This window comes from Microcaecilia unicolor, chromosome 8, assembly GCF_901765095.1.
Source record: "Microcaecilia unicolor chromosome 8, aMicUni1.1, whole genome shotgun sequence".
Lineage (NCBI taxonomy): Eukaryota > Metazoa > Chordata > Amphibia > Gymnophiona > Siphonopidae > Microcaecilia > Microcaecilia unicolor.
The window spans coordinates 200,266,812-200,283,376 of NC_044038.1; the positions used below are offsets into that span (position 1 = coordinate 200,266,812).

The 16,565-nt window shown below is 41.6% G+C and overlaps 1 protein-coding gene across 1 annotated transcript in view; it reads right to left on the reverse strand.

Annotated features, from left to right (window-relative positions):
• COL9A3 (collagen type IX alpha 3 chain) overlaps positions 1-16,565 on the reverse strand; it is a 169,712-nt gene that overhangs the window by 56,860 nt on the left and 96,287 nt on the right. Inside the window, exons 22-26 of the mRNA XM_030213529.1 lie at positions 9,699-9,752; positions 9,341-9,394; positions 9,052-9,123; positions 3,521-3,556; positions 1,486-1,530 (exon numbers count right to left, since the gene is read on the reverse strand). Of these exons, the coding sequence (XP_030069389.1) occupies positions 1,486-1,530; positions 3,521-3,556; positions 9,052-9,123; positions 9,341-9,394; positions 9,699-9,752 (261 nt within the window). The remainder of the gene's footprint in view (positions 1-1,485; positions 1,531-3,520; positions 3,557-9,051; positions 9,124-9,340; positions 9,395-9,698; positions 9,753-16,565) is intronic.

Here is a 16,565-nt window from a genome sequence, read left to right on the forward strand (position 1 = left end):
CAGCTCATTTTAACATTGACTTAATTAAAAAAAATACTGTGTGCTAATCAATGAAACTGAATGTATCTCAAGAAGCGCAATTAAGTACAACTTTGTTACACAGCATGCACTTAGTGTGGCACCCAGATCTCTACAACACTCTCTATGCCTTACTGCTTCTCCCCCCCCCCCCAATAACTCCTTGTCAGTATAACCCTCCTCAGCATCCCATCCCAACCCAACTCCAATCCTCAAAGCTCAACTGCCCTTCCCCTACTTAGCTCTTAACTGGAGCTATCATTGATGGTAGGTGGCAGATAGGAATGATTCTTTATGCTCCCACTCTATTGCGTCTCAAGGTAAAATGGTACTCTGACCTCTAGTGGTAGTCTCACGGTACTATGCTAAGGATCATAGCCACCATTTTGAACTGGAGCAGAGAGGAAGCATATGAGGATCATTTCTGCCCCATCACTATATCAGTGCTGGATGAGATTGATGTGCTTCAGGGGGTTGGGGATGGATTGGGTGTTTTCAGGGAGTTATGCTGAGGGAGGTAAAGTGGGAGGGATGCTGCAGCAGAGACTGGTGTCCTGTTTTTTCTTCGTAGCACACCAAGGCCATGGTGGATGCATTTACTATACCATGTGCGCCAACCACAGGGCAGATACCTCCCAACAGTGCACAGACTTTGTAATTACTGCATGTTAAATTCTGCACTTAATCTGTACTACGTGCAATAACTTACCACACTTTAACAGACTTGGTTACTGATGTAGTGTGATTGCCAAGTTAGTCCCATTTTAAAGGGTGATAAATGGAAATGAAAGAAAAGAAAGTCTATCACCTTATTTTCCTAACAATACATTTTTTGACAAGTTTTCCAAGGTAAAACCTCATTTCTCAGGTCAGGACAGTATGAGCAAGGACTGTCATCTTTTATGCTCATAACTGTACTGACTTGAGGAAAAATGTTTTAATCTCTGAAAACTACTCAAAAATGTATTAAAATAGTAAACGCAGTGGCGTAGGAAGGGGGGGGGTGGGGCGGTCCGCCCCGGGTGCACGCCGCTGGGGGGGTGTTGGCTCCACTGGTTCCCTGCTCTCTCTTGCCCGGAACAGGTTACTTATTCCCTGCTTCCCGGGCCAGAGAGAGCAGGGAACCAGCGGAGCAACACCCAGGTGTCAGCCGCCTCGCTACAGCACTGGTATAAAACGTATTAAAATAGTTGCACAGAAAGGTATCAACTTACATTCTTTGTTTTATTTTTATTTATTAAATGTACAGCACACTAACAAATCAAATGTGTACCAATGATTGTGACTCCTAGTATATAGTACATCCTGTTATAATTCTGTAAATAAACTCACCGTTTTAACACACTATGTGCTATGCATCTTTTGCTATCATGCACAGCCTTCTATTCATGCTACACTAACTATCGCTATCCAAGTCCAAACTAATAAGCAGAATGGTTGAGGCCTCATGATTTGTAGTTTACTTACAAGTTCGCCCTTCACTCCTGGAAGCCCATCAGAACCAGCAATGCCCTAGAATGACAAGGAAAGGTCTGAGTCATAGATTGCCCAATAACTCTGATCCCTGCCCAAGGTCCTGATTTATGCTGGAAATTGTGATCCACTAGCCAATAGGCAGGAACTCAAATACATTAAAATAAATACTAACTAAATATGATGGAGGCATGGGATAGCAGCTTGTGAGACAAACAAGATATCCCCAGGTTTTTAAAGTTTGAAACCAGTAGGAGGCACCTTTCAGCCAAGAATGTCAGAGCCGACATGGGTCTCAAGGCCAATGCTCAAAACTACCGCCAATGTTAACAGGCGTTAACACTGGGTTTGTGCACACGTTACTGTGCGTCCTATGCTCAAACAGTTTCAGTGTGGGTATTAACTTGCGCTGGAATCATTACCACAGATCACATTAAGATGCATTTAAATGCATGTTAATGCAGTCATCCACCCCTCAGCCATTCTAAAAAAAAAAAAAAGAGTTTTCTCATGTTCATTTAGCGTGGGAAGCTTTTTACCAGGCCCAGGGCAGCATAGAAGGGTTGGTGAGAGGAGAGGATTCTAGCAGCATTCCTTCACCCTCCAACCCGACCACCCTGCCCCAGACTCAACTCAAAACTTCAGCCCTCCTCCTGGCCGACCCGACCCCCCCCACCTCGCCCTTTTCCCCCAAACATTGCAAAATGTGCTGGTTGTCTACTGGGCCCCTAGCTCCTCCCATTGACCCCCCCCCCCAAAAACCAATCCCTGATAGTCTAGGGAGACCCTCACCCACCCTAAGCCTGGTCCCCCCATCCCCCATACCATTAAAGAGAACAGGAGCAATACCCAACTTGGCTCCAGGCACTGTCATCTGCAAAATGGTGGCACCCTGCCCCGCCTGATGCATCCTGAGAAGCACTCCCTTATCTTGTACAAAGGCCTTATCTGGGGCTTCCCAGGATGGATGGGTTGGGGCGTCACCATTTTGCAGATGGCGGTACCTGGAGTGTGTGAGCATCATTCTTGCCTTCTTTGAGGTATGGGGGTCTAGGGGTCCACAAGACCACCAGGGCATTTCTGTGATGTTTGGGGAAAAAGGGGGGGGAGAGGTTGGGTATGTGGGGGCAGGGTGATTGCCACTAGACACCAGACCATGTCAGACTAGATGAATGTTTGTCGTGAGTGAGGGGCGCATGCCTTTTTTAAAAAACGTCATCTTTCTTGTCAGTGCTTGAGCCAATCACTGCTCAAGCTGACATTTAGTGCTGAGCCACAAATTTAATGTGGTATTAATTTGTATGCTTATTACTTTGAGCATGCTGCAGCAATTTTTATGCACAAATTTCGCAGTAGTGAAGACTACCACAAACCTTTGAGCATTGGCCCCTCAGTACAGTGGCAATTAGGAGCTCAGAAAAAACACTGGTGCACACATCCTCACAAAATTTCTGGCAATCAGCATGGTCCCAATTTGAAGCTTTATAAAAACAGAGCTTAGACAAGATATTAACCACTGGGCACACAGTATCCTGAGCCACCAAGATTCTGCACCTGTCCTTTGACTGAGTGGTGCCATGTGCAGTTGTCATGAACACTGCCAGTCACGGACTGCACATTACAAACATTTTGCAGAGGTGTGGCCTAAGTAGGTAGAACGGCCTTGCTGTATCTATACTGGGAGCAAGAGTGCCGGCTCCTAAGACCAAAACACACTTCCCATGAATAGACTGTAACTTGGCTTTTGATTTTCCAACTAAAAACAGTGAAACATTTAGAGTTATGTATCATGGAAGGTCTGGAAGTGGGGTATCTATCCCTCTCTTCACGCTTCTCTGTCACTCATTTAGTGGCATCTGGAGAGAACAGCTGCAAAGTAGGGTCAGGCAGAAAGAATAACTAGGCAATGGTCTATAGGTTTCAGAAAAGCATGCCAAAGCCTTACCTGAACAGCTTTAACTTCTATAGCACTCATCACACTAGCTCTTTAAACAGTGTACAGAGAATAAAGGCACAATCGAACACTCACCTGGTCACCTTTGGGACCAGAAACTCCAGTAGGAACCTGAAAAAGATGGACAGAAATAATCTGTGTGCTACGTGCAAAATGATGCTCATGGGAAACATAATCCTAACTGTATGTGTACAATGAGTTAGCACAAAGAGACGGACCTTGGGAGTCATTGTGGGAAATAGATGGAAATCAACAACTCATAAGGTGGTGGTAAATGGACTTCACTGGAAGAAAGAAAGGTGAGCACTGGAATGCTTCAGGCATTTACTTCTACCCATTCTACACCACTCGGGATTTTGTAACCCTCAATCATATCTCCCCTCAGCAGTCTCTTTTCCAAGCTGAAGAGCCCTAACCTCTTTAGCCTTTCCCCATACGAGAGGAGTTCCATCCCCTTTATCATTTTAGTCACTCTTCTTTGAACCATTTCTAATTCCGCTATATCTCTTTTGAGATATGGTGACCAGAACTGAAATGCAATACTCAAAGGTGTGGATGCACCATGGAGCAATACAAAGGCATTATAGTATTTTTGGTCTTATTCACCATCCCTTTCCTAATAATTCCTAGCATCCTGTTTGCTTTTTTGGCCACCTCTACACACTGAGCAGAAGATTACAGCATATTATCTACGATGACACCCAGATCTTTTTCTTAAGCGTTGACTTCCAAGGTGGACCCTAGCATCAGGTAACTGCGTTTGTCCACATTAAATGTCATATACCATTTGGACGCCCAGTCTTCCAATTTCCTAAGGTCTTCCTGCAATATTTCACAGTCCACACGTGTTTTAACAACCTTGAATGTTTTGTATCATCTGCAAATTTGATCACCTCACTCGTCGTTCTGATTTCCATATCATTTATAAATATGTTGAATAGTACCAGTCCCAGTACAGATCCCTGTGGCACTACACTGCTCACTCTCCTCCATTGAGAGAAATGACCATTTAACCCTACCCTCTGTTTTCTGTCCAATAACCAATTCCTAATCCACACCAGAACCTTGCCTCCTATCACATGACTCTTTAATTTTCTCAGGCATCTCTCATGAGGAATTTTATCAAAAGATTTCTGAAAATCTAGATACACTACATCAACTGGCTCACCTTTATCCAGATGTTTATTCACACCTTCAAAGAAATGAAGCAAATTGGTGAGGCAAGACCTTCCCTCGGCTGAACCCATGCTGACTCTGTTCCATTAAACCACGTTTGTCTACGTGCTCTATAATTTTATTCTTTATAATTATTTCCAGTATTTTGCCCGGCTTACTGGTCTATAATTTCACGGATCAGCCCTAGAGCCCTTTTTAAAAATCAGTGTCACATTGGCCACCCTCCAATCTTCAGGTACTACGGATGATTTTAATGACAGGTTACATATTACTAACAGCAGATCAGCAATTTTATGCTGTTTTCTTTGAGTACCCTTGGATGTATGCCATCTGGTCCAGGTGATTTACTACTCTTTAATTTGTCAATTTGGCTCAGTACATCTTCCAGGTTCACCTAGATTTCTTTCAATTCCTTCGCCTCATCACCCTTGAAAACCAATTCTGGTACAGGCAGATCTCTTTACACTTTCTTCTGTAAAGACAGAAGCAAAGAATTCATTCAGTTTCTCCACTATGGCCTTGTCCTCACTGAGTGCCCCTTTTGATTTAATGATCCCACGGATTTCCTTGCAGGCTTTCTGCTTCTGATGTACCTGAAACAAGTTGTTACTGTGAGTTTTACCATCTGTGGCAAGTTTTTCTTCATATTCTCTTTTAGCTTTCTTTATTAATGCTTTGCCAATGCTTATGTTGCTTCTTATTTTCTTCATTTCGGTCCTTTTTCCTTTCTTTGAAGGACAATCTTTTGGCTGTAATGGTTTCTTTTACTTCACCTTTTAATCATGCAGGCTGACATTTTCTCTTCTTTCCACCTTTGCAAATACATGGAATGCATCTTGGACTGGGCTTCCATGATGGTATTTTGAATAACATCCATGCCTGATTTAGTGTCCTAACCTTTGCAGCTGATCCTTTTAGTTTCTTTGTAATCATTTTCTTCATTTTATTATAGTCACCTTTTGAAAATTAAATACAGCTACAGTAGATTTCTTTTGCAGGTTCATCCCAGATAGTAGCTCAAACTTGATCATGTTATGATCACTGTTTCCCAGGGGACCCAACACCGCCACCTCTCAACCTATGCCCTGCCCACCACCAAGGACCAGATCCAAAATGGCTCCCTCTCTCATCGGTTCCTGGACCAGCTGCTACAAGAAGCAGTCGTTTGTTACATCTAGAAATTTATCTCCCCGGCACTCCCTGATGCAATATTTATCCAATAAATATTGGAGTAATTGAAGTCATCCATTATTATAGCATTGCCCAATTTGCCAGCTTTCCTAATCTCTGTAACATTTCTTCATCCGTCTGTTCGTTCTGACCCGGCGGATGGTAGTACAGCCCTACAAGAATACTCCTTCCCTTCACACATGGAATTTCTATCCATAATGATTCCACACTGCTGTCTGTGTCATGTGGAACGTTTATTTTATTTGACTCAATTCCCTCTTTAACATATAGCGCAACCCCCCCCCCCCCTCCAATTTGATCCTATCATTGCAATACAATTTGTACCCTGTTAACACAGTGTCCCATTGTCCTCTTTCCACCAAGTCTCTGAGATGCCTATTATATATCTACCTCATCATTTAGTGCTATATATCCTATCTCTCCCACCTTATTTTTTAGGCTTCTAGCATTTATATACAGGCATTTCAAATTGTGTTTTTTCCTTTGATCTACAAGCTTCTTAGAAGTTGAAGGGGACAATGAGCATCCTTTATCCTGCTCTCTCATTAAGCACACCTGGCTTACTTTCAGCACTGTTGAAACCTCTCTACTGGGATTCCCTAAATGTCCCATTTCAATAGTATCCTTCAAGGATACTCCACACCGAACCATGTGCTCTTGGGCGACCATCGGCTTCCCCCTCCCTCCATTCTAGTTTAAAAGCTGCTCTATCTCCTTTTTAAAAGTTAGCGCCAGCAGCCTGGTTCCATCCCGGTTAAAGTGGAGCACATCCTTTTGGAACAGCCTCTCCCTTTCCCAGAATGTCGCCCAAGTTCCTAATAAATCTAAATCCATCATCCCTGCATCATTGTCTCAACCACGCATTGAGACTTTGGAGGTCTGCCTGCCTTTTGGGTCCTGCACGTGGAACGGGGAGCATTTCTGAAAATGTGACCCTGGAGGATCTGGACATCAGTTTTCTACCTAAGAGCCTAAATTTGGCTTCCAGAACCTCCCTCCCACATTTTCCTATGTCACTGGTACCCACATGTACCAAGACAGCCGGCCCCTCCCCAACACTATCTAAGATCTTGTTTAGGTGATGCGTGAAGTCCGCCTACTTCGCACCAGGCAGGCAAGTAACCAGGAGATCCTCACGTTCAGCAACCACCCAGCTATCTATAAGCTTTAATGATCGAATCACCAACTACAACAACTGTCCTAACCCTTCCCTCCTGGGCAGACATATCCTCGGTGTGAGAGGATAGTACATCCCCTGGTAGGCAGGTCCTGGCTACAGGAGTAATTCCTACTTCACCAGGGTGATGCTGTCCTTTCAGAAGACCTCACTCCTCCAAGTCAGCACAGGGTTTACCAGACTGGAGGTGGACTTCTCTACAACATCCCTGTAGGTCTCCTCTATGTACCTCTCTGTCTCCCTCAGCTCCATCAAGTCTAGCCTCAAGACAACGGACCCGTTCTCTGAGAGCTAGGAGCTTTTTGCATCGGGCACACACATATAACTACTCACCAACTGGGAGATAATCTTACATGTGACACTCGATGCAAAAGACTGGATAGCACCGCTCTCGCTGCTGGACTTCTGACTCCATCTCGGTATTTTTGAGTTTTTCAGTAATTGTATTAAGGATATTAGCCTAATATAAAAATGTCTTTAGGTTATATGGTATATTGTGTGATTTATTTAGTGTTTTCTTCTTAGAAGGTAATGAAATGTATTTAAAACTTTGTAACAGCACTCCTTGCTTGTTATCCTAATTACAATAACTGACTATAAATAAAGAGTTGTGCTAGGGGTGGGCAGGTGTTGGGGAGGAGGGGTGGGATGAAGACTAACCAGGTCCTGCAGTGCCTGCTAGAGGCTATTAATGCTGTTGTACAAACTTCAAGTTTTAAGACAAGGGGGAAAAGAGTTTGGAGATTAGTTGATAAAGTTCGGGGGGGGGGGGGGGGGGGGGTTAAACATTTTTATTCTGCCTATCACTAACCTACAGTTCCTCCTTTAAACCCCACTCTTTAAGTTCCCAGAGCACAAAGCAAATAATGTTCACTTACCAGAGAAATGTCCTCTTCTCTCAGAACTTCTCAGAAAGAAAGTTCAGTGGGACCTTTCCTCTTTATATAGTATTGAATCTAAGGGGACTGCTTCAAACAGGCCCTTTCAAGCTAACTCAGTGATCAGGTTGCCCTTAGTAACCTCTGCAAATATTCTACTTCCTCACACCTTAATTAACATCTAACTTAGGTCAGCAGCAGTGCTACCTCTCCAGCAACCAAAGAACAGAAAATAACTGTCTTTTAGAGCAAGATTTGAGCCTTCCTTCTATCCTTTTAAAGTTCTTTGGCTGTTAAGTTTCTACCTCTACAAAATTTTCAGTTTTCTAGAGGTAGAAACTACGTTTAATAACTTTGTCACATTGCCATTGTGGCTTATCAGATAGACTAGCTTTTTTATTGCAATACCCAAATCCCAAAGGGGTCATTTATAGATCCATATTTAATAGATCTTTTTCCTTTCAGGCGGTAAAATCAGATTAAGAAGGCACTCAAAACACAATTGTTGAAACAGTATAATTAAGTTTTGTAACTCATAAATTAAACCATGTAATTCACAAGGTATGCCATGTTTGATCTTTATGTAAACCGCAATGAACTCTTATGGGGATTTTGCAGAATACTGGTGTGTTATACTTTTACTAAACCACGCTAAAAAGTGGCTGGCGCTGCTGTCAGCATGTGGGTTTCCCACATTTGGTAATGTGCCTGTGCTACTCAATTAGCGTAGGCCTGCCTACTCTCCATCCCTAGACACGCCTCCTGCACTGGAAAAAGAAAATTATTTTCTAATGCAGGATTAGCTTGCGCTAAGCATAACACTACCATGGGACCACTACCACGGTAGGCCTACCATGCTCTTTACCGTGGCTTAGTAAAAGGGCTCCAAAATGAATACAGGGAGCACACGTGCTGCACAGATCCAATTATTATTTTTGTTACATTTGTACCCCACGCTTTCCCATTCATGGCAGGCTCAATGCAGCTTACATATTGTATACAGGTACTTATTTGTACCTGGGGCAATGGAGGGTTAAGTGACTTGCCCAGAGTCACAAGGAGCTGCCTGTGCCTGAAGTGGGAATCGAACTCAGTTCCTCCACCCTAACCACTAGGCCTCTCCTCCACTCAATTCTTATGTCCTTCCCCAGTATAAGTGTTTATAAGTAAACCCTGCATCTTACCGGATCCCCGAATCCACCTCGGATTCCTGTTGGACCAGCGAGTCCAGGATTGCCCATGCTACCTTTCAAGCCCTGGACAGAACAGGGAACAAGAGAGCATTTATACTCCTTCCAGCTAATCTTCCTGTAGTATAAGTATGCAGAACCTTTAGAATGTTCAACACTTCAGTATGAGCAGAGTGACACCTACAGCCTAAAAGGAAATATATGTAAATACATATAGCATGGAATATATAGTGATATCTACAGTATACGACATTGTAAATATTAGGAATAATTTTATTCTAACCTGGAAGCCTCTGATGCCAGGAACGCCTATTACACCCTGCAATCCAACTTTACCCTAAAAGAAAAAACTAACTGATTAAGAAATCTCACCAGCAGCATTGAGCTTTGCAAGAATATAGAAATCACAGCCCTGGGCCTGTCTTCCTGCACCTTTAGTTGACATGCATCTGAGTGGTAGGGGCAGGGAGAAGCTCATGGAAGCTTCCTTACCTTTGGGCAGTAAAGCCACAGAAAGAGAAATCATTTTAAAAATTCTGAGCGAAACAGCCAGTGTTCAGGTCTCTCCTGGCAGATGGCAAATCTCCAAAATGTTAATGTGCCTATAAGCTCTCTCTGAAAGGGTTGGAGAAGTTACTTACAACTATGCCACGTGGCCCTGTCTCGCCTCGTTCTCCTGGGGGACCAAGATCACCCTGTGGAGAGAAAAATAAAAAAAATCTCAAAGCATATTCATACGCAGTTAAGATATTAAAATCTTATTTATTGTGATAATATATATGGGTACGATCTTTCTTTTGGTTGTATTACTGAAAATTCGTTTTTTAGGCTTCTATTAATTTTTTCAATTTTTAGATATGGATTGGTGGTTTTTATATTTGATGTTTGTGTTCTTTGGGGGGTGAGGCTCTGTTGGTATTAATGCTTTAGCTAATGGCTGTATCCCTACTATATTGTCTAACAATTGCCATCCAAAAACGTTTTTGAACTCTGTATCCAGAATGTTGACAGATTATGCTGATGGAATGCATAATTTAATAAAATAGTACATTCAAGGCAATCCAGCTATGCGCAAAGCAACCATACCTCCCAGCATAACACGAGGAGCAGTTTAAAGTATGTAGAACATGCTAAAGAGGAAGTTTTCACTTTAATACCTGTTCCATATTATTTAATATTAGACCAATAGGTAATAAAGCTCATATTATTAAAAAACTGGCTAGAGTTACATTAATCAGGTGCCTATTTCTTAACAGAAACTTGACTTACTCTGATGAAGATCCAATAATTAGGAAATTGTGTCCATCAGGTTATAAAATCTTAACACTGTCAAAATTACCACATTCACACGCTTGTTCGGACACACATCCCCCCAAACGATCACAAAGATCAGTCCCATTGCCACCAGTAATCCCACCCCCTGGGCAGACACATCTGCCACAACAGACTTTTCAACTGGCAATCCTACAGTGCCTATTGAAAACTCTGCGACTACTCCTGTCCTCACTAATTCTCCTATTTTGCATGCTACCAGTGTTCCCAATAATATCAGTAGCGCGGTCCATATTGTCCCCAATCGTACAATACTTTGAGGATAATATTACCTTGCTTGAATTACGACCCAACCCCCTCCTCCTATTCTCTGGTTCCTGATAGTGACGTTCCTCCTCCCACGAATACTACCTTAGCCACCCCAAGTACCAGAGTCCCAACTAGTCGTCCTCCAGATAGCTCCACACCCAAGTAACTATCGATATATGTCCCGTGGCAGACCTGTTCACCAACCTTCTCCACCCCAATCCGTTCCTTCCCTTGAATCTCCACCACTGTCCCCTTTCAATTTAGGTGAGCAGGTAATCCTGTACCCCCAGAGTACCTGTTAGATCCTCGTGAATTTATTATTTCCCCATTGGGACCAGCTCCACAAGACGACTCCCAATTGGGACCCCCTCACTCGATATCAAACACTGTGTGAACCTTTACTTGAGAGTTGGACACTCGGCCCCAGTCGAACCGTTACTCACACTCTGGTATTATTTGGAGGAAGTTTGGGTCTACAAGTTGAACAGACCGACGAGCTCCTAATAAGACCAGAAACTGGTGACGTAGTGGATTTTTGGTTATTCACATACGCCATACTTGGCACTGACTGGATACCTTTTTGTTTTCAGAGAGGTTGGGTTGGGACCTTTGGAAATATATAGTCTCTTCGAAGTACCCGATCCCATTGAAGAGGGGCTATTAGAGTTTACCCCCCATACCCAAGTCATACTTAATGATATATCAAGCCTTGATATATTTTGGAATACTGATTGTTGTGATAGCAGCTCTTGCTAAGACCCTAGGGATAATTTTGTTACTCACCTTAATCATTAGCCGTCACTTACCCTTCGTACAATCTTGATACAGTGTTTAATCATGAAAACTACCAACATGATGTGCCTTGCCCTCTTCTCATTTGTGCTCACTATGCCATTATTGTATACGGAGCACAAGACTTAGAAGTTTTCTGCAGAAATTACAACCACCTACGAAATAACATTACCCACTACTAAGGATACGACCACAATAACCCTTGATGTGTGTTCTTATACAATGTGTGGAGAACACCCTGTGCAGCAATATTTGTCAGCTTTTGAAGTATACCTGTGTCCCTTCTCCAATTGCGGAAGTTGGGCACAAGTATGGTGGTATACAGGTTCATGGGCTCCATACTCAGGTAGTGAGATTCCAGATCTCAAAAAGAGCATTTCCATCATGAAATTGCGAGTGAATGGCCTTTGTCCAATGACCAAATGTAATCAAGTGGCTATCACTTTCAGAGGCGTAACGGCTGTTACATACAGAACTTATTCCTTAGGAATTGATGCCACAGGTAGAGATCCCATTGGAAAATTCAAGATTGTTCCACCCCCAGCCCAACCAGAAACGAATCCTTTGATGCCAACAAAGATCCCAGAAGTAAAAATTCCTTACCAGATTGTACCAATCAATAATTCCAAAGATTTAGTGGCACTAGAAACGGGATTTGGAGAGACAAACCTATGGCTCGAATGGGCGCATTATACTACCAAGAGTTTGAATGTTTCTAATTGTTATTTTTGTTCCCATGCAAGGGCAGAACCAACAGTAGTTCCTTTTCCTTTAGATCTCCGCAATGATCCGGATGGGTTTTGGTGTATGCTAGAGTTATTACAGGTAAAGAAGAAATCAATCAGTCTTGTCAACATCTTGACGAGCACCACCCCTACTTACCCCCTCGGATGAGGGTTCCACCCGCATCAGGATTCCAGATCCTGCCACCAAATATCATACATGTCTGGAACGATATGGGTGAAGAATACACGGTTTCTAGGAAATTTGACTAATTGTAATACAACCCTAGAAAAAGGGACTCTGCGAAATCTAAATCTCACAGATTTTTCACAGGCTAGAGCAGATATATGGTGGTATTGTGGAACCCACACTATCTACCATACACTCCACAGGAGTTGGACAGGCAGATGTGCCCCTAGTCAAATTGGTATTCCAATCATTATAGCATCCTTGCTCCCTTCTCATAGCAGCTCTTCCTCACGAGTGAAGAGAGATGCAATGCCTGGCTCCTTGATGATCGGGTATATATAGATGCAAGTGGAGTTCCAAGAGGGGTCCCTGATTGAGTTCAAAGCCAGGAACCAGATTGCTGCAGGGTTCAAATCAGCTTTCTTTTGGTGGGCTACTATAAATAAAAATTTAGACTGGATTAACTATAATATTACAACCAGCAGAGATTTGTGAACTACACTAGAGACGCGGTTCAAGGAATTGCACACAATTAGATGCCACAGCAGGATGACGTAGAAAATAGATTAGTACTTGACCAGATTTTGGCAGCAGATGGCGGAGTGTGCCAAAAGATAGGTACACAGTGTTGCCACTTTATCCCCAACAATACTGCTCCAGATGGATCAATCACCAGAGCTTTGGAAGGCTTAACCTCACTGTCACAAGAATTGGCAGAGAACTCTGGCGTCGACACATCCTGGACTGGTTGGATGGATAGGGCTTTTGGTAAATGGAAGACGTTTATCATTTCAGCGGCCACCACCATAATCATAGTGGTAGCAATTTTTGTACTAATAGGATGTTGCATAATCCCTTGTGCTCGAGGCTTAGTAGAACGCTTGATGAAACTGCAATACAAAAAGACAACAGCAGGACAATATGTCCTGTATGAAAATCTCCTTCCCAACACCACTGGAGATAACACATTGGACTATCTCCCTTTGAGACGGACCAATCGCTATGCAAATGCTAGAGACACAGTAGAAATGTCTGCAACTGTATAATCAGGTAGTAGCACACAGGGATACAATATAATAACGTAATGCTTTATGAAACAATGTAATCAATATTCAATATGATTATTTAATCTATGCAAATATATACTCAAGATATAATCAACAGATAACCAAAGAACTAATGATTGTTAACAATATATACGTATATAGGTAAGATTAAGGTTGTACCTGCATATTAATGGGTAGAAAAATATTATTAGTATAATATAGCATATTGTTAAACTGCTGATATGGATAAAAAAAATTGACATACTCGAAGTGGTGCCAACATGGTAATCTCAAACCAAACAAATCTGACTGTACCAGGTTAGTTTACATTTAGACTCTCAAAAAACTGATAGTCTTATAGAATACCTTCTGGAATGGATGGTACCATGGTGCATTAACCCTGGTGTCACCCTATGAGATAGGGTGAAGAGGGGAATGTTAATATGTGTTCTAGCTTGAGGCCTATCCACTGGAATGGTGGTGGGCCAGGTTACATGGCCTTAAGCAGCTGAGAAGCCCTAACTAGGCCTGATAACCCACAAATGGGCTTATGGATGAGAACCAGTAATTTCTGGTACAACAGTCAAATTGAATGTGGCACATAGGATGGTTGAATAATGGATAAATGGTTTGTAAAATGAAGTTTGTCCTTCTAGAACATGGCACACAGATCATAAGATGATATAAAATTAGGTTGTGAAACTGGTATGCTATTATTAAGATGTTTTTGTAGAAAAGAGAAAAAGTAAGATGTTTACGAAGACGGAAGTGTCAAAATCATTTGCAATAACTGAAATAGATATTTTGGTATCCAGAAAAACATGTTGAAAAGAACGGAAATGTTTTGAAATAGCTAGAACCGGAAAGCAGATGGTACAGATGTACACCTGCCGGAAAGAGTTGGGCAAGAATAGAAAAAAACAGGGTCTTGTCATTAACTTGTATTAAGATCTCGGCCTATAAAAGGGATGAGAGTTGGCAGATACAACACACAGTTTTCTCCAACTTCTCTAAGGGCGAAGCTCTGTGTAATTGAACCTACAACCTGTCTGATGAATGTACCAACTTGAAGACCTGTCTTTGGGTAAGAATAAAAAGATTATTTTTCTTCTACAAGTATGTTTGTCTTTATTTCTATCTATTCTTTACTTGTCATGTACTCCACAAACTAAGACACATACAAATGACACTCACTCCCTGCACAAATTAGTGTTGAAGTTTAATAGAATATATGTGGGAACATAAATGGCCAAAGATCTCCTTAGACCCTATTAAACAGAAAGCTGTGGTCATGGGAATAAGCTTTGAACTCCGCCTTCTGATGCCTCCCCAGAACAGACCCCCATGGGATTGGGTAACCCTTGAGGTCAGGGAAACAATTCAAACCCTTTTGGATGAACTAACGCTCATTACCCCTCCGTGTAGAGGGGTCAAGAAGGGGTCTAAAAGGGGGGGCATTTAAACAGCAGTTAAGATATTAAAATCTTATTTATTGGGATAATATATATGGGTACGATCTTTCTTTTGGTTGTATTACTGAAAATTCGTTTTTTAGGCTTCTATTAATTTTTTCAATTTTTAGATATGGATTGGTGGTTTTTATATTTGATGTTTGTGTTCTTTGGGGGGTGAGGCTCTGTTGGTATTAATGCTTTAGCTAATGGCTGTATCCCTACTATATTGTCTAACAATTGCCATCCAAAAACGTTTTTGAACTCTGTATCCAGAATGTTGACAGATTATGCTGATGGAATGCATAATTTAATAAAATAGTACATTCAAGGCAATCCAGCTATGCGCAAAGCAACCATACCTCCCAGCATAACACGAGGAGCAGTTTTAAAGTATGTAGAACTGCTAAAGAGGAAGTTTTCACTTTAATACCTGTTCCATATTATTTAAATATTAGACCAATAGGTAATAAAGCTCATATTATTAAAAAACTGGCTAGAGTTACATTAATCAGGGTGCCTATTTCTTAACAGAAACTTGACTTACTCTGATGAAGATCCAATAATTAGGAAATTGTGTCCATCAGGTTATAAAATCTTAACACTGTCAAAAACAAATAGAAGGAGGGAGAGGCAGTCTTGCTTTACTCTATAAAGATTTTTTTGATTTAAATCTAATGGAATCCTATAGCACACTTGAGCTAGAGATCTAAAGTATCATCTTTTAGCTGACAGGCACAGTAGATGCCTTATTGTATACTACTTTACTACCTCCATCTCACCTTGGAAAATAGTTTTCAGCAAAAGATGGAAAAGTTATGTATTACCTGATAACTTTCTTTCCTTTAGCCCTATCAGACTAGTCCAGACAAATGAGTTGTGTACCTCCACCAGTGGATGGAGACAGAGGAAAAAAACAGTTCTTGTGACTTACCCCTTAAAGGTATTATGCAGTATAGAATATTCAGTATTTCGAATAGCCAAGCAATGGTGCTTAAAACTCTACCTGATGGCCAATATTGAAACTTTGAGACCAATGACCCAATCAGGTTATAACTTTACTAGCTAGTGAGGCATATATACTCTGACATGCAGATATTTCACTAAATTAGGAAACATGCGACATATAATAGGTTAGGAAAAACTTAAAAGTAGAATCAGCAATATCTTAAAAATATAACTTTTAAGCAAAATAAAATTAATCAACCAGGAAGAGATTCTGGACTGGTCTGATAGTATTAAAGGAAAGAAAGTTATTAGGTAAGATATAACTTTTCTTTCCATAGCATCCTATCAGACCAGTCCAGACAAATGTAGCAAAGCAGTGTCCCCAACATAGGGCAGGGCTAAAAGATCTAAGCACTCAAAAAAGAGAAGAATTTGTAATGAGCATACCATTAATCTCCCCAGTCTAGTAAACTGACAGAGAGAGATAGATAAACTGGAATAGCCTTAGAGATCCTTTCCAGTGGTACCTAGTTGAGAGAACAGGAGCAATCAGAAGGCTCTGGAAAGAGAACAGGTACTAAGACTTAAATTAAGAAGCACCCTTCTTTGAGAATGAAGAAGAGAGACCAGTGAGAATAGCTATTAACTGACCTGGTGTCAAAGAGTGCTCTATTCAGACATGAAAACCCCAAATTTATTTAGTTAAACATTTATAAACTGCCTAGACCTAAGAAGTTTACAGTTTCTTACAGGTACTGGCACGGTCCCCAATGGGCTC